Source organism: Echeneis naucrates, chromosome 16, assembly GCF_900963305.1.
Source record: "Echeneis naucrates chromosome 16, fEcheNa1.1, whole genome shotgun sequence".
Taxonomy (NCBI): domain Eukaryota; kingdom Metazoa; phylum Chordata; class Actinopteri; order Carangiformes; family Echeneidae; genus Echeneis; species Echeneis naucrates.
The window spans coordinates 8,613,347-8,635,745 of record NC_042526.1 but is presented as its reverse complement, the minus strand read 5'-3'; the positions used below and the strand labels follow the sequence as shown (position 1 = coordinate 8,635,745).

General features: G+C 41.2%; 1 protein-coding gene and 1 long non-coding RNA gene across 3 annotated transcripts; one reads left to right on the top strand and one right to left on the bottom strand.

Moving 5' to 3' along the window:
• Positions 1–360: 360 nt before the first annotated feature.
• On the bottom strand, positions 361–20,401 carry pamr1b (peptidase domain containing associated with muscle regeneration 1b). The gene is made up of 14 exons (XM_029523551.1): positions 20,229–20,401; positions 12,998–13,174; positions 11,968–12,093; positions 11,325–11,439; positions 8,641–8,858; positions 8,036–8,143; positions 5,745–5,915; positions 5,380–5,571; positions 4,281–5,177; positions 4,024–4,200; positions 3,404–3,470; positions 3,036–3,265; positions 1,606–1,964; positions 361–1,345 (listed from the first exon to the last, which is right to left on the bottom strand). Exons 1-14 carry the CDS (start codon positions 20,386–20,388, stop codon positions 821–823), a joined length of 3,522 nt encoding a protein of 1,173 aa, XP_029379411.1. The 5' UTR covers positions 20,389–20,401; the 3' UTR covers positions 361–820.
• LOC115056816 (uncharacterized) lies at positions 15,935–20,634 on the top strand. Of its 2 annotated transcripts, none has more exons than XR_003841824.1 (3): positions 15,935–16,328; positions 16,820–17,407; positions 20,072–20,634. It is a non-coding gene; the product is annotated as an uncharacterized LOC115056816 (long non-coding RNA). The 2 variants fall into 2 exon arrangements; XR_003841825.1 differs by lacking the exon at positions 20,072–20,634 and adding an exon at positions 19,631–19,867.
• The last annotated feature ends 1,765 nt before the right edge of the window (positions 20,635–22,399 follow it).

Below are 22,399 nucleotides of genomic sequence, written 5' to 3'. Positions count from 1 at the left end.
TGTTCTTAATTGCCCCCTTTTGGAAGTCAATATCAGCCACAGAGCCACTATCTATGTAAACTTGCTTCTGAATAATAGAGGAGGGTCAGAATGAAAGTAATTGATTTAATTTGAGCACAGCAGAGAATTGATCTGTGAGTAACACGCTCCAGTTTATGGTTGTGAAAACTGTATCATGATCTGACCTGGATTCATGTGTTTCCCAGGCCTAGTGTGTGCTTCATGGAGCAAATATAGGTGTGTCTTTGCACACTATTTCCATATAATGACGCCATTCTGCGCTTTACCATTTATTTTTACACTTTGTGAATATTACGCTGAAAATAAAAGCAATCAGACTCACACACAGCTTTACCACACCTCCATTTTCTTTAATTAAAAATGTCATCATTTTTCCTTCTTTCAATACAATATGTACATCTCTGGAGTCCTGTTATAATAATTCAGTACATTACAACATATTTACATACTAATGAGTACAATACGAACCAGCATCAGCCAGAGGCTTGAAATTGTTTTCTGGTCACTTTCAAGTCTGTAACCTCAGGTTGAGGGACCTGAACGCTGAAGTCTTCAGATACACAGTAAGGTTGATGCCCAGCACATTTAATGTGTTAGCACCCCCTTCAGTTAGAGCACTGTATTATCCAGTGTTGCTTTGAATAAAGTAAGAAAATGCCCTTTTGCGTGAGAGAAAATAAAAGTTTAGAAAAGACAAATAAATTGAAAGGGGACAGGAAGGGAGAGGACAATATCATATAGAGGCATTTAAATATTTAAGAAGCATAAGGGGATTAAGGTGAGTCAGACAGTAGGATTTTTATTTCATATTGCTCTCTATCCAGTCTTTGAAGTTGGCTACATGTGCGTAGACAGTGTAGAGGTCAGGATCGCACTCCCCTTGGTCATAACCAAAGCTAACCAGTCCCAGCAGCCTCCACAGCCCTTTGCTGTCAGAGAAGGCAGGGAGGACGAGGATTCCCCCAGTGTCAGAGGGACATATGTTAGAGGATCCATAGTCGGGCTTCTGGCTGGCACAGAGCATATTGTCTGTGACGCTGACTGGCACACCGTTGCGAGCGTACTGCTGCTCACACGGGACTATGTCAGCAAGTTGAACAACCCCAACCCTCGCCTTCTCGTTTTCACCTAGCGTCGGATCAGGCAGCAGAGACCAGCCTGCCACGAGCCCCTGTCCAGAGGTCACCTCTTCTTCCTGGCCTTCTGAGAAGCAAAGGGGCAGAACCTTTTCGCCAATCCTTGCTTTGTCCAGTAACTTGACCACGGCCATGTCAGAATCAAGTATATTTGGGTCATAGTTAGGATGAATAACAATTGAGGCCACCTGAAAAAGAAAGAGACTGATTCACTGCACAAATTTGGTCAAAAAAAAAAAAAAAAAATCTAATCTAAAAACAAGCTGAAGAGATGAGAGATAATTATCAAAGCTGGAAATATTTCATGTGGTTTATTTTTTTGCTCTCTTTAAATACAAAATGTGTGGGAAAGAACACTAAAAAGTAAAATATGGGCTGCATTGTTTGAATTTTTATGTTGCAAACTGTCCTACTCAGTAAATTGAAAGGGAGATCTCCGGGAGCTTACCCTCAGGTGTTGGAGACCTTTACTTTCTCTGTGGTCATCACGATAATGTTTCCCCACCACCACCTTGATCTTAGCTGCATCCACAGGATACACCTTCCCCAGCTCTGTCACACAGTGGGCTGCAACCACCACGCTCCTTTGGTTCACCAGAGCTCCACTGCACACTAGTTGCCAGTCAGAAGCCTGGTAGTGGTTGTCGGTCCCTGCTCCACCATCCTTCTTCAGGGACCCTGCCAGGCTGTCTGGCTTGGTCATCTTGGTGACAGTGCCGTAGGTGGAGCGGCGGTAGATGGCTGCCAGCCAGGGCCAATGAGCCTCTGCCGGCCTCTCTGGGTCAAAGGTTGAATATTTCCCACATACTGCCAAATAGGAGGTGACAGGATGAGAGGCAAATCATAATGGGGGGGGGGGACTTGAACTGAAACTGTGCAAACATTTGCTGCTGCGGGACAGTCTTTGAATAGTTTAGCTACTATTCCAAACTTGCACTTAAGCCTGCTATTAAAAGGGTTAGAGTTAGGTTTGCCAAAAAGCGAAACACTAGATAAAGCAGCATACAAAACAGCCAGTGTGGCCAAAAATCTTGTCAAATGTGAGATTAACTATCTCATGAGAGACGCTTTAGTGCTGCAGTGAATGAAAAAAAAAACAAACAGTGGGCGAGTCGTTCATCTTCGTCACATTATTCACAAAGAAAAATAAACCAATTTATCAACCATTTTTAGACTTCCAGCTGCTTCTGCTACATTGTCCCATGATAACATAATCAGCCAGAATCCAAAGCCTCAAAGACATTTCTATGGATGTGTGTACATACATACATTATATAAATGGTATAATAGGAGTCTCCTTGCCAGGAGATCAAAGTATAACTCTTTAAATCCGAGAAGATGATGGGAATTGTTGGTTTTAATCTATGAGGCTTCTCACTAGGTGTATAATTACATCAGACAAATATTCAGTATGTAACATTTGAGAAAGCAAACAAATGGGAAGGCGCTGCAACAAGTCTGAACCCTTGTTGTGAATATTCTGAACAACTAACTAGGCTATAACAGCTGACTCAGTGCTGACAATCATGGCTGCTGCATGAGCTGTCACTATTTCATCATCATTCGCTTGATGTGCAAACATCCATACCACCTGTGTGATCCTTAAACTGTTACAAAACTAATTCCTGACCAGCAAAAGATGTTTTTGAAGGTTTTGCTCAACGTCAGTAGTTAAAGGCAGTTGATGTATTCTTAACCCAAAATTTATGTGCCCATAGTTGAATCAAATTTTGGATCCACTCTAGTTATATGTAATGCGAATCATTGGCTGGGTGGATTAAAATAGCTGTTAGTGTATTTATGTATCTATTTGTTTTTAATAAATGCTATCGTTATTGTACAGTTGTCACTCAACTTATAGTGCTCTGCTGACCTCACCTGGTGAACAGGAGACATGACGCCCGCTCCATTTTCCTGTCTTCAGGCAGGTGCGGCGAGGACTGCCAGAGTGCTGGTAAAACTGAGAGGTGCACTCATACTCTATGTGTGTGTAAAGATGGTGGAAACCGAGGGGCAGCTGTGGCAGTGCTGCGGGGCCTTTAGTGGGCCCGTCAGGCTGGAGCGGCCGCCCGAGCACAGAGGAGTACAGCTTGTGCACGGGTGTCTTTCTGAAGGAAAAAATAGAGGCCAAGCATGTGTTCAGTAAACATATAGGCCCTTACGTTGAGTAAGTGCTCATTAAATGAATAATACATCACAGTGATTCTTTAGACACTAATTATACAAGACTGTCATATGGAAAATACCTCAATGGTGTCTGGGGGGGCAAAACTCTCTGTTTCACCAGATCTGACACTTTGGGTTCCCGGCATGCTGCAAATAAACAGAGAAAAACTGAACACACGCACATAAAATAAACCGTAAACACACTAAATCACATTAACATGTGCCACTCTCCTCAGAAATTACAAAATGATAGAATATTTTTCAACAGTACAACCATCTTATATGGCAATCTCTATCATGGTTTTGGACACAATGAGTAATGGCTTCAATAATGGATAAGGGAATAGTGTGACTTTTTTGTGAAGTAATGTATTCGCTTTCTTGCCAACAGTTAGATAATAAGATTGATACCACTCTCCCTTCTGTACGCTTTGTCATCGAGAAAACTGTGAAAAATTGCAGTTTTCTTGTCAAACGTTCGGAGTGAAGAGAACAAAATGGTGACTTAAGAAAATTAATCTATCAATGTTTTCTGGAAAGAAAAAATTGCTTACCTTTTGGCAAATTAATATTTACAAAATCCTTTACTAGTTATCATTTAATGTTCACATTTAACATTTATTTAGATTGTAAAACCCACAAGATATACTGTCCAAGGATGTGGTTTCTATTTGTCAGTGCTGAAACAAGATGGTGGTACCTCGGACACAAAGGGGTTGTTTGCCACCCCAGGTGCCATCTGGCTGGCAGGTACGGCGGGTGTCACCACTGAGAGCATAAGAGTGGTTGCAGAAGAACTCCACCGTCTGAGGCTCCAGCCCTGGCACCACCTGATGGTAGCCGTGGTACAGACGAGGGAGAGGCGGGCAGCTTTTCTCTGCAGGACCGGGACAGGCAGTTGCTGATGTGAAGGCCAATAAAAAGAGTAGGTATCCAGTTTAATGAGTGTTTTCTTACCAGTGAGGCTTTGGTTGATGTCCTTCTCCTTTTCTTTCTCTTTCTCTTTCTCCTCCTTCTCTCCATCCAGCTCTTCCTTTGTGTTCTCACCAGGATCCTTCTCTGTCTTATCTTCTTCAATTGTTGCTTTTTCCTTTGAGCTCCCACTGTCCTCCCCTCCTCCCCGATACAAGACGTACTGTGTAATGTTGACTCTAGTCGGAATGATATTCCTCTCAGGCTCGGGAGAGTTTATGGTATTATTTTCTTTCGCTGTGTCCTTTGTATTATATGTAACCGTGCTGTTTTTTGTCATTTCCAGTTCAAATATCTCCACTGTGTTTTCACCCTCGGATATGACGGTCCTCAGCTTGGTGTCATTAGGGCCCACTTTGTCCGGATCTTTTTTTCCATTCACCTGCTCCTCTTTTCTCTCTTTCTCCTCTTGTCCTTTGTTTTTTATCACAACTATCTCCGTGATATCTGTCTTTCCTGTGCCCAGGTTTTTATCTGAGCTGTCTTCTTTTTTCTTGGATGGCGTCGCCACTTCAGGTTCTGTCTTTTCAACTGTATTCAAGCTGTTATCTGAGTCTTTCCTATCCAATTTATCTTTGCTATTTTCAGTGGGTTTCTCTGCAGTATTTATTTCCTCCAGCCCTCCTTCGTTCCCATCCTCCTCCACAGGTTTCTCTGGAATGGTCCCAGTATATTGATCTTCCCTGTCGACCTCTGTTATATTCTTTTGCCCAGTGTTTATAGCTTTCCCTCCAGTACTTTTTGTTTCTCCAGTTGTGTTCTCTCGCCTCTTCTCTTGACTTTTGTTGATATCTTTTTCACTGTATATATCTATTTCTTTGCCCTGTTCTGTTTCTTTTTCCTTGTCTGTGTCCTTTTCTGCTTGAGTGAGAGTGTTATTCACTGTGGGTAAAGAGCATAAAAGAAAATCATTGCTGAATTGTGAGACAGATTTTGGGCAAAATTTGGGTTGTGGCTCTGGATCTCTAGGCAATGATTTTATTTCTCAGGCCCATTAAACACTGATACTGTAATGACCGTATGATGTAAATGCTTGCAAAGACTTTCTAATTTTGGTGAAACAACAGAGACTTCAGGGTCTGACCTCTGATGCAAACCGGAGGAGATCCACTCCAGGTGTTGTTAGGAAGACAGGTTCTCTGGGACGTCCCGCTGAGTTCGTAGGGGTGATAGCACAGGTACTGCAGTGCAATAAGGACATCATTAGGTCCATAAACCAGGAAGTGGTTCCCATGTGTTGGCCTGGAAGGTAGAGTGCAGACTCTTTCCACTGGCACTGGAGACGGGAAAGAAAATCAGGCATTCAGAAGCTGAAAATCAGACATTTTCCACAATCTGCAGCATCTCTGGGGCAGAATATATGGCATCCAGATACAAGCAAATGAGACACATATGGTCTTTCCAGATTCCAGACTGTTTGGTAGGAAAAACATCACATCATAGTCTCACCACACTCTGGGGCAGGTGCACTCCAAGTGCCATCGCTCAGACAGACAGCAGTGCCAAAGCCCCGCAGCTCAAATCCAGGATCACAGCGGAAAGTGACGTGCGCCCCTGAGTGGTAAAACAAACCCTCAGTGGATCCGTGGGTGGGCACCGGAGGTCTGCGGCATCCCAGCACTGAGAGGAAAGTCAGACACAGTTTGTTTATGAATGCATAATCCACTTTTTTCTCAGCCAAATTAAAAGATTAGGATGCAAAGAGGATTTAGGAGGCACTTCTCTTATTAACATCAGTTTATTACACCTCCCTGCTGTAAAAGACCACACAAACAGGACCTCTGTGAATTCTTTGCCTTGAGGTGTTAGAAAGGTAGCTGCAAACCAGTGTGTCACACTCATTACTCTGAATTTTAAAATGGTCAGAGCTTTAAAAGCTGTGCTTGTTACCTACAAGGCTCATTCATGAATAATTTCACCAATTGTGGTAAAGTGTGAACAGGTCACAGCAAGACCTTCACGCACTGCTTGTAAATAGGGGAGAAATAGATGCAATAAAAGAGCTTTGGTTAAACTGTTCAATTTTCCAGTCCTGTAAAATTGGGCTTTATAAAGTGAGGTAGTAAAGATTGGGAATGTGGCTGTGGTATGCCATGTGTAAGTCTGTTATGTGACAACCAAGTGCAAAACAAAATTGTCCACATCAGAAATGGGGAAAATGTAGTGTGATCGTTTAAGTGCGTTTAAGTATTTTGATTTTGATGGCTCATTGAAATTTTAATTCTATGTTGTTAAAGGCAAACTGCAGATGTGGAAGCAAATGTGCAGCAGTGCACAACGGAGCTTACGACACACTTGTTAACATTACAGTTATTATTACAGTACTCTGTAAGATGCCTCCTGAGAGTTCTTCTGTGTTGTTGGCTTAAATTTAGGTCAAATCCATGAAATATAATGTGTGTAGCTTTATTGGTCCAAACCACAGAACTCCCCCCTGTAATCTGGGTATGTCGTAAGGCACGACCTTACAACATTTCCAACCCTCGCCCTTTTAGGGAATGGAGAATGCTGTTGGCTAAACAAAGTGGAAAAGCAAATTGAAGCGGACCTCCTTTAACTGGTTTCAAACATTAAAAAAAGCAGAGTTGAAGAACCCTGAGGTGTTGTGTGCATTCCTGTGTTTCCCTAAATGATCCATCTTCTGTGTCAGAAGCGTCCACGGATTTAATGTTCAGATGAATCTGGAGTTATTATGGTGGAATGCTGACATAGTGCAAATCACAACACATGCTGTAAGAGAATTATCATTCCTTTCGTAAATGTGCTGGAAACTTCACTCCAAAATAGATTACACTAAAAAAAATGATCAAACTGTGTCAGAGTGACAAAAAAGAAAATGCAATATATTTCCTATCATCAATTTCTAGAATAACATATCAGATTTTCCTGCAGAGAATGAGATTTAGCTCGCGCTAACAGCAGATGACAGGTTGATTAGTGCATTTGAAAATGTGATTCACGTCAGGTTTAAACTTAAATTTCCACCTGTGACTCTTGGGCCTCCTGCCTGCACACTGTGTGGAATGAAACGCCTATCATTTTTCACGAGTGTCTCTTCAAATGGAAAAGCTGGCTTGTGTCACAGAAGTGAATTGTTTCTGCATCACTGTCATGGACTCGAATTTAGCCCTGAAAATGACACCACGAGCGAATGGGGTTAGAAGATCTAAGGGTCAGGATATCCACAAATAAATGACCTTGTGTGCTGCAACAAATCAACTGCTGTCAAAAGGAGCAGGGCATGTGGAGTGGCTATGACATTCAGGAACATAAATGTGTGGATTGGTGGTAATCTGGAGTTGCAGTCCTTGTGTTGAAAATGGTTTTGTACATTTTGAAAAAGAGAATGGCTAAAACTGATGACAGATATGGAGAGGCAGCTGTCTTGAAGCCGGTCCAAACCACCAGCATCTCCCTGGTGGTTTGGACCACTTTGAGGAAGTGATAATTTCTCAGTAAATTCAAGTCAACCGTGCGACTGAATTCGGAAGAAAACTATTGAACTATTTCAGTCATTTTGCAATCCTCATACAGTCAGATACAGTCGTTCTCATGCTTAATGAGACGGAAAACATGAAGTCATTCCCAAAAACACTGCAGACTTCCTTATTCCTCCCTGTGATTAAAACCTGTAGCTTATTCTATCTGTCCTCAATTCCATTTTCTCCCCAAACTATGAAATATCAACATTTTTCAAGGACGAACATACCGTAGGGACTGCAGTTATGTTGCAGACTCACCATTTTCACATCTTTTGCCCGTGTAGCCAGCCAGACAGGCACAGTGGTAAGTGTAGGAGCTGTCCAGGATACAAGTCCCATCATGCAGGCAGGGAGACGAGCTGCATGCTGAAACCATCCAAGTGTATGGCATCATGGTACACAACAAAACAGATTTTAATAAGAGTGCATAACCGGCTGTAAAAGAACACACTCTTACATCAAGCTCTGCGAGGGATTTAAAGGCAAGCTGGTGCAATTTAAATGTCATTTTCACACTGAAAGCCTCTATACTTTTACTAGATCTGGCTTGGCTGCTGCTAGCTTCTATGTGTGCGTGGGTGTGTATTTACATGCGTGTGTGACTTTGAGTTTTAAACCTTGAGAATGAGAACCATTATGGAAAGTGAGCACATTTAGGTAAGACCTAATTTTCTCATTGCTTTCAGATTGTGTAGATGCCAAAAATTGTCAATCCCAAGGCTTATATATTTTACACCGATTTCACAAATCCAACGTGTATGTTGTTTATGAGGCAGAGACACACCTGGGCCATAAAAATAAAATAAAAAAATAGGAGTAAAATAGCAGATTTTATAGTTTATAGATGCTTGTGTTTGACCCACCTGAGCTTTCTTGAAAAATGGCAAAGAATCCATCAAAATTCTTGTAACCATCAGACACAAAGAGGATGTGCAAACTGTTGCCCGAGCTCTGAATCGGGGCAGGTCTGTTGTTCCCACAAAATCGACCTATGACACGCGAGTTGATGCTGTCACCATCTCGGACCTCCACATAGTCATAACGACAAGAATGATGAAACTCCAGACTCAACATCATGAACCTGTTAATATATATATATAAAAAAAAGGCTCAAAATCTGGATTTTATATTGCTGTTCATTATGTTCCCAAAGATACATTTTATGAATGCAGTGGGGTGGAAAAAACAGAGTAACTGCAGATTCTTTGTGTAAAAGGATAATTCTAAGTTCCCAGTTTACAAGAGCACCTGTATTTCAGTAACGACAACAACAGCTGCTAAAGGTGATTTGGCTACTATTAGGTCATTTAATGTATTTAATGTTGTGCGAAATACGTCTCGATTAAAGCAGACATTTTTGTTTTGCTTTTTTCTGAGTCAGCGGATCTAATCTATTTGCAGCAGTAAAGAAGAAATACAGTCATCCGAGATCACGTCTAAGACAAGTATGGACAAGTATGACCGCAGAATTACTGTACACAACAAGCTCTGGCACCACATCATAGGCAAAGACTCGATATCTGAAACGAATAACAGCGGATAAGCCAAAAAAAAGAAAAGGATGAACAGAAGCCAAAGAAAGGTGCATGTTTTTGAGTATTTGGCTTTGACAAGCTTTAGAAACTTTTTTTTAAATAAATATCTATATATTTAATTGGAATTACTGCAGATTAAACAGCCAAAGTACACATGCAACTCCCACTACATGAAACAATTGGCAATAAGTACATTTAAACAACTTGCTAATACCAATCTGGTAAATGTCTAGAGAGAATAGAATGGGTTCTGAATAAATTTGTTTAAAGTACAACATTATTTCCAAATAAGTAGCATGACTGGAAATTACTGACATATAGCTTCAAGGAAATAGTTCAGTCTTTCTAAAAAGTCCTTTGTGTGCTTTAAATTGTTAGAACATCCAGAAAGAGGAGCTTCAGGGCCTTTTTATATGTGAATTTAAAGGTACTTTAATAACAGTTAGAAGCATTTTACAGGCACTTTTAACTTGTGAGTTGTTTGGTTTGGTTGCAGCAGGATGACAGCCTGCTGGATTAAAAAAAAAACAAAACAACAAAACACATCAGTCTACTCCTCCCAGGCAAATTCAAATGTAATCTCTTCGGTTTAACGTTTCAATCACTGTGAAGGACTGATGAACTTTATATGTGACAATGGCATGCTCCCAAATCCTCTAATTTTATCCTTTATCACAGTCCCCTGGGTAAGGGGAGCTCAGACTAATGAGATTTATGGTAATGCCAAATGTTAGCCTGCAGCAGCTCCAAACAATTGATGTCAGCTGTAAATGGTATGCTGCCTGTGGTGAGAGTGTGTGCACCGTGCCGCCTTCGTAAAATCAGATAAATGTAGGAAAACCCTGTCGCTGAGAACCAAGGAACTTTACTTTCCATCAGTTTACCTCTGAGCACAACAGCACTGGGGGCTTTTGAATGTATGCTGCCAAGGGTATGATAATTAGACCTTCTTATAGTATATATAACATGACAAATATTAGTCTTGTCTATATTTATCTGTCCGAAAAGCATTAGCATTACTGCTACTAGTATGTCACAGCTCAAGGTTGTTACGTTTAGTTTAAAGTTTTATTAATAAAGGAAAATAAAAATGTGGGCTTGCCGTACGCACTGCATGCTCTGTCTGAATCGGACCAAATTGGGCTTTTGTCCAGTTAAAACCCTGCACCAATACTCTCCTGTAAAATGCTGTATGGGTAATGGAGAAAATTACACAAACAGAAAGTTATCGCAGGCCTGAAAGGTAATAACTTTCCTGAAAAAAGAGGGCGACGTGGTTTCCAAACTCTGCTGCAGACTTGCCATCAGCCACGACGTGCATCTTGCTGAAATATCTGAACGGAGGGGAAATTGGACTTTAACCGGCCAGCCTTTAATAACTATTGCAGATGGACAATGAAGACCACAAAAACTGAAGATTTGATACCAATTTAAAATTGCAGTGAGAAATATAATTTAAACTCTTCAGTTTTCACAGACATCTCTCTTCATAAGCTGCAGTCGGCTGTGGTTTGCTTACTTATTGCCTGGTTTAAAAGCTTTCTCAGTGGTTTTAAAAGTAGATTATAAAGTAGTTCTGATGAAAAATGTAACAGCAATGTTTGTGAATTATTCTGAATAGTGCTGTTGAATAATTTTGTCAAATTTTTTGCCTTTTTAATGGACTGCTCATCAGCAATGGCACTCTCTCTCTAATAGGTCTGACACTTACAAAGATGGAAAGCTTTGAAATTTTGTACAGATTCATAATCCCCAGAGGATGATCCTACTCATGCTGGTGATCCCCCGACCTTTCCACTGCATCACCTGATCAACATCTGAATTGATAAAACATCACCGCGCTGATATCAGCTGGCTAACATCCAACACATTATCAGTGGTAACAAAAAGGTCAACACTGAAGTTGGCAGCTGTGGTTAACTGCGGGAGAGTGAATATTATCACCAACATTCATTATGTTATCTCACTGGCATGAAGTACACAACCATAAACACGGGATGTTTGCAGTTCACCTGAGTTCTATGGTAAAGGGGCGGTCCACCTGGAGGGTCCACTCACACCGAGCATTGTTGGGGTAACTTTCCAGCACCAAGTGGCCCTGCCGTTTATGGATCACTCCCCCACACTCTGAAACACACAGGAGTGCCATTTTGGAAAGTTGAGTAGAAACGGGCTCATATTTAAATGTCAGAGGTGGTTAATTATTGTTTAATTATTATTCTGAGGGTCATTCAGCTACTTTGGAAGCTTTTCAAACTAAATGTAATTATACTTGAGCTTCCAACAACACTGTAAAGGCTCCATGTTGCACTCAACAGCACACAGAAATGTGAATACAATGCACACGGGGGGCGACAGAGCCATTCAGCTGCCTTTTAATTAAATGTGAGCCTCTGGTGCCCTTTGGTGGAATATTTGCATACTGAAGAAAAGCTATACTCTGTGTCCAAATGTTACATATTAAATTGTTTTATGGGCTTCCTGGATGTTTGTTATATGCCCTCATGGATATCAAACAGCCTTTCAAGTTGGCACAAAAGTGAAAACAGCAGGGAGGGAAAACACATTCTAGATATCACATGGTACAAAGAAAATACATAAACATTTATCGTGTTGCCGTGAAGCCTCTGTAATTAGGAGAATAAAGAAACTTACTCATGCAATCTCCACCGGACCAGCCTGGCCGACACTCAGCACAGTACTTGCCACTAATGAAGAAATCATCCTTGGGGCCCCATGTGCCATTGTTACAGCGCTTACAGTTCTCAAATACACTGCATCCTGAGAGGAAGAGAGACAGCGGAAAAATTAGACAGACTGTTGGTCCAATTAGACAATTAGACTGACAGGCAAGAACACAAAGGATACAAGCTGTTTACTTTAAATAAATAGCTGCATCTCATTATTTCAGAGGTGGCCAGTAAACGTTTATAAAATCATATGGCAGCATATGATGCCATTAAATTAACAAATACAGCTTATCCTTCATACAACAGAATGGATGATGTCAAGAGAAACTGATTATAACCACAACAACAAACAGGCAGAGGAGTTGTGTGTTTGTAGCACATTCGTTTGGTGTATAACTGTAAAATGTGACGTATGGGTTGCCGTTTAGCAGTAAACAACAATTTTTTTTCCCTAATAAAGGAAAGTATGACAACATGCAGCCTGTGAGGAAAACATGACAGCTTTCAATGGGTGAGTGGCATGCAAAAAAATAACAAGAAGAACAAAGGAATTCAGATGGGCAAGCTCATGACATCTCCGGGAGACTGTACTCTCACATAATTCATATGATGTTCTGATCTCTGAGTATGACAACAAAAACATTCAGTAGTTTCATTCACAAATCAAAGTTCCAAGTATGTTTACATAACCTCCAGCACTTTGCCAATTTGAGAGGATTCTGCCAGTAAGTCGAGACAGGGAGCCAATTTGAAGTTGGCCTGGGAGCAAATTAGATTGGACTAATAGAGAAGTTATTTTCAGTCTTTCTGTCTTACTGTTTGTTCGTTTGTTTGTTAGACAGCGAAATGTCTCGCCCAACTTTCAAATAGTCCAAACTCTCTTTGGCTTTGACTCCACAGATGTTCACTTCATGCTCGATTCTAACAACTTCTTATTTGGATTAAGAGAAGGGGATTTGGCAGGAGGAGTGCTTCCATGTGTACAAACTTCCTACCTGGATGGATGATGCAGGGGTCACACTCGTTGATGGCATTGCGACAGCAGGGCACAGCGTACCCCACCGGAGTCCCCTGAAGTGGGCATTTACAGCGGATTACATCGTACTCGCAGCAGGCCCTGCACATGACATTCCATTCTGGCCCGGGACAGTGGTTGTACAAATGCCTGTAATCTGCAGAAAATGGTATATCCTGGTCAGCAAATAAATATTAGTCTGAGAAACAAGCAGGAAACATGTATTTAACCACTTTTTCCTGTGTGGCCAGATATAGAGAGGAACACACAGAAAGTATATCAGCTACAGTATTTGGCTGTGTGGGGCAGAGTGAGCAGACGTGGTTATACTCAGCACAAACTTTAACAACAGTTTAAGGATTCTGGCAAGTTCAGTGTTTATCCAAGCTGCTGCTCTTCATTGTATTCTCAGTTATTTCCACTGCCATATGGTCGTGAGCTCGTCTTTTGGGGACTGCAACTTCATCAGTAGCTTAGCTCCTCTGTGTGTTCTCAGTCTGTTTTAAATTAGACAAGAAGCCACCATAGTAAATCTCACAACTTCAGATTATGAACCAGGAAATGCGATAAGAAACCAGAAAGTAAACTCTGACCTCCTTGGAAAAGTGTAATAATCACGATGTTTGATTGCAAACCAGTCATTCAGAGACAGAGTCTGCTACAATTATGTAACAGCGGGGCAGGTTTAAAGACCGAAACAGACCAATGGAAATTCTTTTGTGGCAGATGCGAATGAAGAACCAACAAAAGCTGCACTTTAATTGGCACCATGTTGTTGCAGCAGTTTATATGTATCCACCGGTTTATATACAAGTGGAATAACATCTCTGTCCTCGATCTGGGACTCCCACCATTAGGTCCTGTTCCTTACCCACTGAGAACGCACAGTCCCACTTGCATGCCGGTTTTATTTGAGAAGCCATAGTTGCACAGTAGATTTATTTATTGTTCATGATACTTTTGTGAAACCAAGAAATTGAGAAACACACATACAATGACGCACAAAAGCAGCGGTCGTTCGCACCCCGTCAATTGGGGAGAAGAAGAGCAGATGTCTTGGAATGAAAAAAAGATCCGTCCCTGCTGCCCTTCCACATTAATGATATCATAAATTGCATCTAAATCCAGCTCCAATCTGGCCTTCGGCACAGCTATTCCTCCGAGGAGACAGAGTGAGGTATGGCGTATGGACTGACATTAATCAAACAGAAAGTAGGTTGTGTAATGCCGCTAGATCATCTTCAATGCAAGTTACTTTGGGACATAGCTTGTGCTTTATAAAGCTGTTAGAGACTGTTTTACGGTTCCTGTTTATTCCTCTACTCATTTATTGTTTTGATAACAAGCTCTTAGCCTAATTTGTATATTGACCTTGAACCCTGTGCAGCAAGCCCGTGACAACATGGGAGTGAGTCTGCTTTCTGTGTATTTCTCAGGATTGACGTCATGTCTTGGGACCCTTACATTGCAGCTGTTTACCACAAAGACCACACATTTACCAGCAATTGTTAAAAATGAAAGTCAACTTTTGACCCCACAGACTTGTTTTTGTTTTTCAGTCAAAACTCTCTGTTCTTTAGCTTGGTCAGCCTCTATGAGAGAGAGAGAGAGAGAGAGAGAGAGAGAGAGAGAGAGAGAGAGAGAGAGAGAGAGAGAGAGAGAGAGAGAGAGAGAGAGAGAGAGAGAGAGAGAGACAGGGGGAAAATAATCATGGTTTCTATTCAACTGTCATTTTTGTGGATTTGTTTTAGAGCATGCGTGACAACCACAAACATCCATGGCATGGACATAACCTGTGTGTTTCAAAAGTGTCTATTATAGCAGGGAGTGGGTGCACTGTAAAAAGTGATGTGCACTGTTCTGTGAGATAAACGGATACAAGCAACAGATGCAACAGCACAGGAGCTTTTTTCTTTAAACGTAAAACCTTAAAATTCACCACATTCTTACTTAAAACTGGCTTTTTTTTTAATTAAAGCACTTTTCAAGGCATAACAAGATTAGATATATGAAAATCAATGCCACAGATGCAGAGAAACTTGCTTTTTAAAGGGGCTATTTGGGAGTTTTGCTTTTTCTACACAGATACTGTGAGCATTGACAGCCAATTATTAAGCGAGCTTGAAGAAGTGTTGCTTTTCTTATACTTGCCAAGAGCTGGCTTCTGCATTAGGAAAAAAAAAACAATGTTAACCTTCGTCTCTATCTCTCTTCTTCTCTGTTACAGATTAACCAGCTAGCTAGAGCCCATCTGGACATGAGTGAGCAAATTCAGCAACAAAGAAAAGTTTTATTATTAGTGGCTATAATTAGAATTACTTCTTACAGTGATCTAAGTGGTCTGCTTTTGCTCACAGCTACAGTACAAACTGCTATGTCTTTTGTCATGATTACAGTGTGAACCAAATTACACAAGTTGGATGCAAGAGTGAAACAAGACTGTTTCATTGGACCCAGGCCATTGTCAAGGGTGTTACTCGCCAATTAGTTCAACTTCAGTCTGTAAACTGCTGTTATATGTTACCCCACAGGGACTGTTAGTGCAGGATGAAAACAGTGATCAAAAGGTGCCATGTCTGCCACATGGGGATCCTCCTCCCCCTTGCGGGAGTCTTTGCTGCTCTCTGGCTGAAGTCTGTAAAGGACGCTGGCTGGAGTGACTGTGAAACCGGATTTATGGGGCTAAACATGAAAGGGTCAGAGGACCTTAACAGTTGGTCTGGTAATATCATTGCACGGATAGCTGCCGTGTGTCTTGTCCCTCGACAGAGGAATGACATCCTGTGGCTGCTCTGACGGCCCTCCTATGAAATGAGATGATCTAGAACAGCACGAGCTGGGAGAGTATCTCTGTCAGACCTCAGACAGCCCGTAACATGACAGCACATGCATTTGCGATTTAGGATTAGTTCATGGATTGGCACAAGCTTCTTTTTCTTTACGCTCCTCCTTGAGGCAAATAAACACAAGCAGCATTTTTTTGTTCTACAAACACTGTAAAAAGATCTCCAGTTCTGCTGATAAGGGTGTTATGTTCTCCTCTCAAGCCTGACTCAACGGTTTCTCCCCCAGGACTGGACACATGTTGGAACGCATCTGTGTTTTTCCTCGACTGGTATCAGCTGTTTACTGAATCGCAACATAAAACACATTTAACATCACATCAACACATCAACGCGCAGGATTTCTGTTTTATTTTTCCATTGCTGTGCTTCGGCTTGCACCCCGACTATTTGCATGGATTTATTTCAGCAATAATTTTGCTGCCTTGTAAAAACATGCTTGTGAGGCCTCCAGATCAACACCTGCAGGTAACTACAGACTGGACAGTAACAATTTCAACCGGGATTTTACAGCAGTTTCAGAAGACTGGAACAGGTGTTAAAGTGCACGTGCAATCCTACAAGCGAGTGGGCGTTTGCACCAGCATTACTAAATGCACAATGTTGTATTTAACAGTTTTATAAAAACACAGCCAACACACACGTGGGAAAAAATGTGTGACACTGTCATCATTATGTTGCTCTGTTCTGCACTCCTGTAATTTAAACCAAAGACTTGTTGCCTTATACTTAATCACTGGAAGTGTTGACAGTTGTCAACAAGGCATCGCTCTCATTTGTTTGTGTTTGTGTCTCAATTTTTGTGTTTTGGTGTGCAATTGTGTGGACAGACTTCCAGAGACATTACATTGCAACATTACTTTTTTTCCCCCGTTCTGTGGCTAAGCGTGTGAGTTATGTGCGGATTGTTTGGCTTTACTGGTCTTATGTAAGTGGTATCTGCTTCTTGTCAATTCCAGATGTTGAGCTCCCACTTGTACGCCATCAACATGCACGTCAGGAAATTACGTATAAGAGACATCCCCTCTGCTTGGTGGGAACATCTATGGTTAATTAAGAGATTCCATCCAATTCCAAAGAAGCTACAGGTCTGCCTCGTTAGCTGCCAGATCTCAGCTGTACAAGGCCTATGTGGCTCCAGAGACCGACGTCATCATCACCTTTGGCAGGAAGGCAGTCACGGAAATTAACATCCTGTGACTTTGTGGGCGAGTTTGCTGACCTGCTGACCCACTAACCTGTAGGAGAGCCGCAACAAAGCCTGACAAGCAGAAGATAAAAAAAAAAAAACCTAACAAACAAAAATGAATTTGTATCAGTTTTGTACCTTTTCCTATGTATAATGAAAATTTAAAAAAATCAACACACCTCTTCACAAGCCCTGGAAAGCCAGCAGTGTACTGAAAAAACAGTCGCACTGCATTGGAAATATTCTGTAGGAGCTGAATCTGACCTAACATGTGTTTCCTCAGCCGGCATCAGTTCGAGCCACTGCACCATCATCTTTTGGAATAAACCTCGTCTGAACTCATCAAAGAATAAACACCGTAAGTCAACATCTGCTTTTTTATTTTTCAGGATTTTGTCAGGATCTGCTTCTGACTCAGCTCATGTTCACAACCAAGCGCTCCCTTCAGACTCCCTCCCTTATAAAATTCAACTCTAATTTAATATCCAAATGTCATCCCAGATACATTGCTATGTGTGACATTTAAACTGTTGTTTTCCATCTTGCTTTTTTTCCTGCTCACTGTTGGCTTGACAACCACGTACAATTCAGATTGGAGCCTGTTATGAACTTTAGGATTAGTTCAATATGACAAAAACCTCATCTGCACTGCATCTTAGGCTATTTGCATTGGCTCAGAGCCAGTCACCTTTAGCCCTTAACTGTTTACTTCTCATACAAAGTTTTTCGCAGACTTCCAAATAAAGTTTTTCTTATTTACATGTTTTCTATCTCTGTGGTCAGGCAATGGAGCAACAAAGAAATAGTGACTCAAATGAAGTCCATTAACACTATTTAAACCAGTCATAGCAGCAACTTTCCTCTACGGAGAATATGGTTCCCCCGAGAGGTGCTGTTCAGAAAAGAGAAAATAAACAAATAAATAAAGCTGCTCAAGGGAGCGAAAAGTCATTCGTGCAACAAAGGCAGTCACTTGGCAACACTACTACCACGCCAAACCACTTTGGTCCAATTATCGATGAGGAAACTTTAACACCCGGCCAGCGACGTCATCTTATCGCTGGCATGATGCAGTCATGCCATTCATGTATATCAGGCTGGTGAAGCCCAGCCAAAAATACAATAAAATCTTAAGGCTCTATCACTCCCATTAGATAATGTGTATTTTGGTCTGCAGATTTGATATTTTATCTTAAATAAAAGACTTAATTTAACATTTTAAGGTATGTTTCTTAGTTTCTTTGTTGATTACATCCTCTCATCCAATGTCAATTTATCACTGTCATTAAGTAATCCAAAAGATTTAATCTGTATTTATTTGAACATCGCCAAATCATTACCTCACACTTGTTCCTTCCCCCAACCAAGTGTCAACTCACAACATAAAAATTTAAGACACAAAATGAAAAATAACAAAAAAAAAGGCCCAAAGAAAATAAAGTCTATTACTAAATGGATAGTTTCCTCTTGCTTATTCCATGTGGCTGTATCATGGTAACATTAGTTGTTTTGACAGCAGCTGTGAGTGCATGTGTGCACACGTACGGGCTACTCCTTTTGCCTGCTGCCCACAGCAGCTGTCTGGTATTTTGAGGTTGACGTGATTTGGCTATCATGGAAAAGGGAAACTCCCAGAAAAGCTCTGTGGTCATTGCATATCTGAATGTAGCTCAACCCAAAAAGCTAATTCCAGCTCCCATCCTGTAGATTGCTTTAAATAAACGTCGACACCATATGAAGCCATAAACGCAGTGACACATGCTATCATGCTATTAGCTAGTTTGGTGAAATTTGTATGAATGCACACCAATATGTAGGTCAATCCGGAGTCTGAGTTATGCACATTTGTTTTCAGGATATATAGCTCCAAACCTTGGAAGGAACTCTTGGGCCTGGTGCCTGATACAGTATTTTTCCAAATGTGTCCACATTTTTCTTCTTGCAACTAACTCTATGCCAAGATTTCATTTTCTCCAGTCTAAGATCTTTGCTTTAAAGTCTTTGTTTCCTAATTCCCACTACCCCGAAGCCTTTACAACATCCCTTTGGACTTTAGTTAAATACACCATGATGAGTGTCAGAGGAACAGGAGGTCTCAGAATTCATGTAGGTGGCGGATACTAAACAGGAAACCTTTGGACACACACACAAAAAAAAAGTATGCACAAATGGTTACAAAAACAGGCATGCACAGAAACATTTCCATTAAGGTAGGATTTCCATATAAACACATCTGCTGTTTAAAAAAAAATAAAAAACTAAGCATTTCCGGCTCCCTAATAGCAAAGCTCAATCATCGCTATAAAAAATTCTGCACTGAGAGTAACTCAGCTGATAAAATAAGTATACCTGCCAGAGTATTCTTAATCACCGGGGTTTAACACGCTCTGTCCAGCCTTTGGCACATTCACCAACATAACAAACAACAAATTGAACATATTTCACTCTGCAGTAACCAGAATCAGAGGAGGACGAGTCAGACAGAGATTAGGATGGGAATCTTGGAGATGGTGCAGGCTATGCTGTAGACATTACAAGAGTCAGTGTGATTGACTCAAACATGACTCATGTCTTCCTGCAGCAGATCAAGTGGTCACTGGGTAAACAGGCAGAGTTGATGCTCAACTGCAAGAGAACTCACCCACAACGTGCTGGCACAAATGAGATGAAGTGTCGAGGTTTAACAGAACCCATTAGGACTGCGACTACCTCATTTTACCTTAAGGAATGTGTGGCAGTGTCCAGCTTCTTCCTCTTCATCTTCTTTTTTTTATCAAGAGTGGAAAACAATTTCACTTTCACACAAAGAAGGAATAACTGCAACAAATAGAAGGGACTGTCCAGATCCCAAAGACCATCTCTTTTAATGGAACAGTAAACAAACCCACACTGGACAGTCCCTCACCCTGTATTTCAAAATAAAAGATTATACTGCACAGACTTGTCAGTGTTGTTTTTCTTTGTTGCCTCTGAAAAAAAGGGTTTTTACATCACTGCCTCTCTGTGGGTCTTCTTTTACAAGTCTTCCTGAGTACTGTGGAGCACTCACAGGATAGAGAGGGAGAGTGGATGGAGAGAGTGCTGATGCCAGCTCTTTGAGAACAAAGAACATCAACCAAGGGGATGTGAGTGAGGGAAAAATAAAAGCACCAAAGGTAAAGTATTTATCAGTGTCTTACCATAGGGCCAGGTTCTCCCTTGAGGTAAGGAGATGAAAATGAAGAGGGAGATGAAGAGGAACCAGCCCTCCTTCCTAGACGTTAAGGTCCTGGTCGATGGAATTGTGCGGGTGTCCCCATGGGTTTGCCCCAGCTGCAGTCTCCGTCCCTCAGACAGCATGCTGCAGTCTGGAGCTCTGTTTACTTTCTGAACTCAGCTGACATCACCTTCTCTCTGCCCTTCAGTCCTTCCCTCCCCCGCCCTCCATTTCTCCCACTCTCTCTCTCTCCCCATGTTCTCTCAGTTTCTCTCTCTCTTTCTCTCTTACTCTGACTTTGGCTTCAGGTTACACCTCAGCCTCTGAAGGAGTTCCACTTACGGTGGTGTCCCAAAAACTCCCCTCACTCCACTCAGGGCAACGTCACTGCTGGCGAATGAACGCAAGCTCCAGCACTTTATGTCGTTGTGCACATACACATATGCGCCCTGCGAGGGGAAGCACACAACAACCAGTTTATGTTCAACACAATGTGCCGACCACATTTTCCAGACCAATGATGTGGTGATAGAATTTATGCCTGCTTCATTACTTATGGGTTCATGACAAAAAAATTTAGGGATCAGTGCTATTCAAGTTCACACTGAGCCAAGAGTGAAAACAGCAACTTTGTGTCGCCTCAGAAAGCATTGTGTGTGTAACAACAGCAATTAGAGAAATACGTCAGCAAACAATTTGAAAAAGACAAAATTTCTGTAAGTATGAAGCCACAGCAAGAAGACTGTTAGGTGAGCACAAAATCTTTAAAGCATGTGCAACATTTAGGCCAAAACCAGGCTAGTGGTTTCCCCTTGTGTTAAGCTGCTATAAGAAGCTAAGCTACGCGGTTGCTAATTGCCTATTAAGAGTATCAAACTTATCAGCTCTGTCACAAAGTGATTAAGTACTTCCCATGATGCTGCAGTATTCCTATACAACTCTACAAAATCATACACAAACACTGTATCAACATAAAAAAAAGATTTTTCATGATTTGTTTGAATAACTTTCATAACTTTGCAGTATGGCATCTTTAATCACATACTGCACAAACAAATCAAAGCGACTTTTCACTTTTCTCTGATTATAATTCAGCAAATCAAATGGTTAAGCCATTTGCATGGTATTACATTGGACTGCAAACCTGATTTCAACCTTGAAGTCTTGAAGAATCAAAACAGAAAGGCAGCCAGGGAAAACACAGTTGTCTTTTTGTATAATATCCTTGACATGTTTTATTTCAGCTGGATGCATCTCTGGAATTAATTCATTTGTTTTTCTTTGTCCACAGGGACTCTAAGCTTCACGCAAGACCTGATAGGAAATGAGGATCAAACAACCGAGAGCCGGAGAATCAAATATCCCTGGCAGTTTCCTAAAACAGCAGGATTTAGATCTTAGAAGAATCGCATGCAGTGCTCCAGTCTGTGTATGAAAAACAGACTGAAATCAAAAGAATATAGTCCAAAATAAGAACGAAGACAGTGCAACTCAGAAGAAAAGAAAAAGAAATAACTAAACTGAGCGAGAGAGGGGAAAAGCAAGAAATGTCCACCACGCTGCCACTTCTACGCACCTTTCACCACCTCTGGACTGTTTGTCTGTTTATCTACTCTCTGCGAGAAGAACACAGAGTACACTGCATATATCTTTCTTTACACCCTACAGTATGCCATGCTGCCCCTCTACAACTTTTGATGTCTTCTTAATCGTGCACTTTCACATTGTCGCACCATTTGGCCTTAAAGCTTATTTTAAATCTCTTTTAAACCCACAGTGAACAACAGTATAGCCAACAGTCTAATTTTTTTCCCCCCAACAACTTCTGTTTTCAATAACACAGTAGTCCAAGAAATGTCACTCTCTTTTATATAAAAAGGTAACTCAGGACATAGTTACACTGTTCATTTAAGTTTTAAAAACGGCTGTGAGCACTGCTGCTTGAAGCAGCTCTCAAAGAATGAAATAAAATAGTTTGTGTAGCATCACAGTTAGGAGAAATGGATCAAAACATTAAGGGATACTTGCAAGTCTTTCAGACCAAAAGTGGAAATGTAACATTGTGCAAGGCGAGGTTGTTAGTTCCAATGAAGACAGCAGCTAAGTTCAGCTAAACAGAACTTTGACCCAAACAGCCTGAACTACACAGCATGG

Bases quoted from the DNA above. Each gene is read 5' to 3' on its own strand.
- pamr1b (XM_029523551.1), bottom strand. From the start codon at position 20,388: ATGCTGTCTGAGGGACGGAGACTGCAGCTGGGGCAAACCCATGGGGAC. The intron at 12,094-12,997 runs GTAGGAAGTTTG...TCTTCCTCTCAG, and splicing joins CCCCTGCATCATCCATCCAG to GATGCAGTGTATTTGAGAAC. The intron at 8,144-8,640 runs GTGGGTCAAACA...GGATGGTTTCAG, and splicing joins CATTTTTCAAGAAAGCTCAG to CATGCAGCTCGTCTCCCTGC.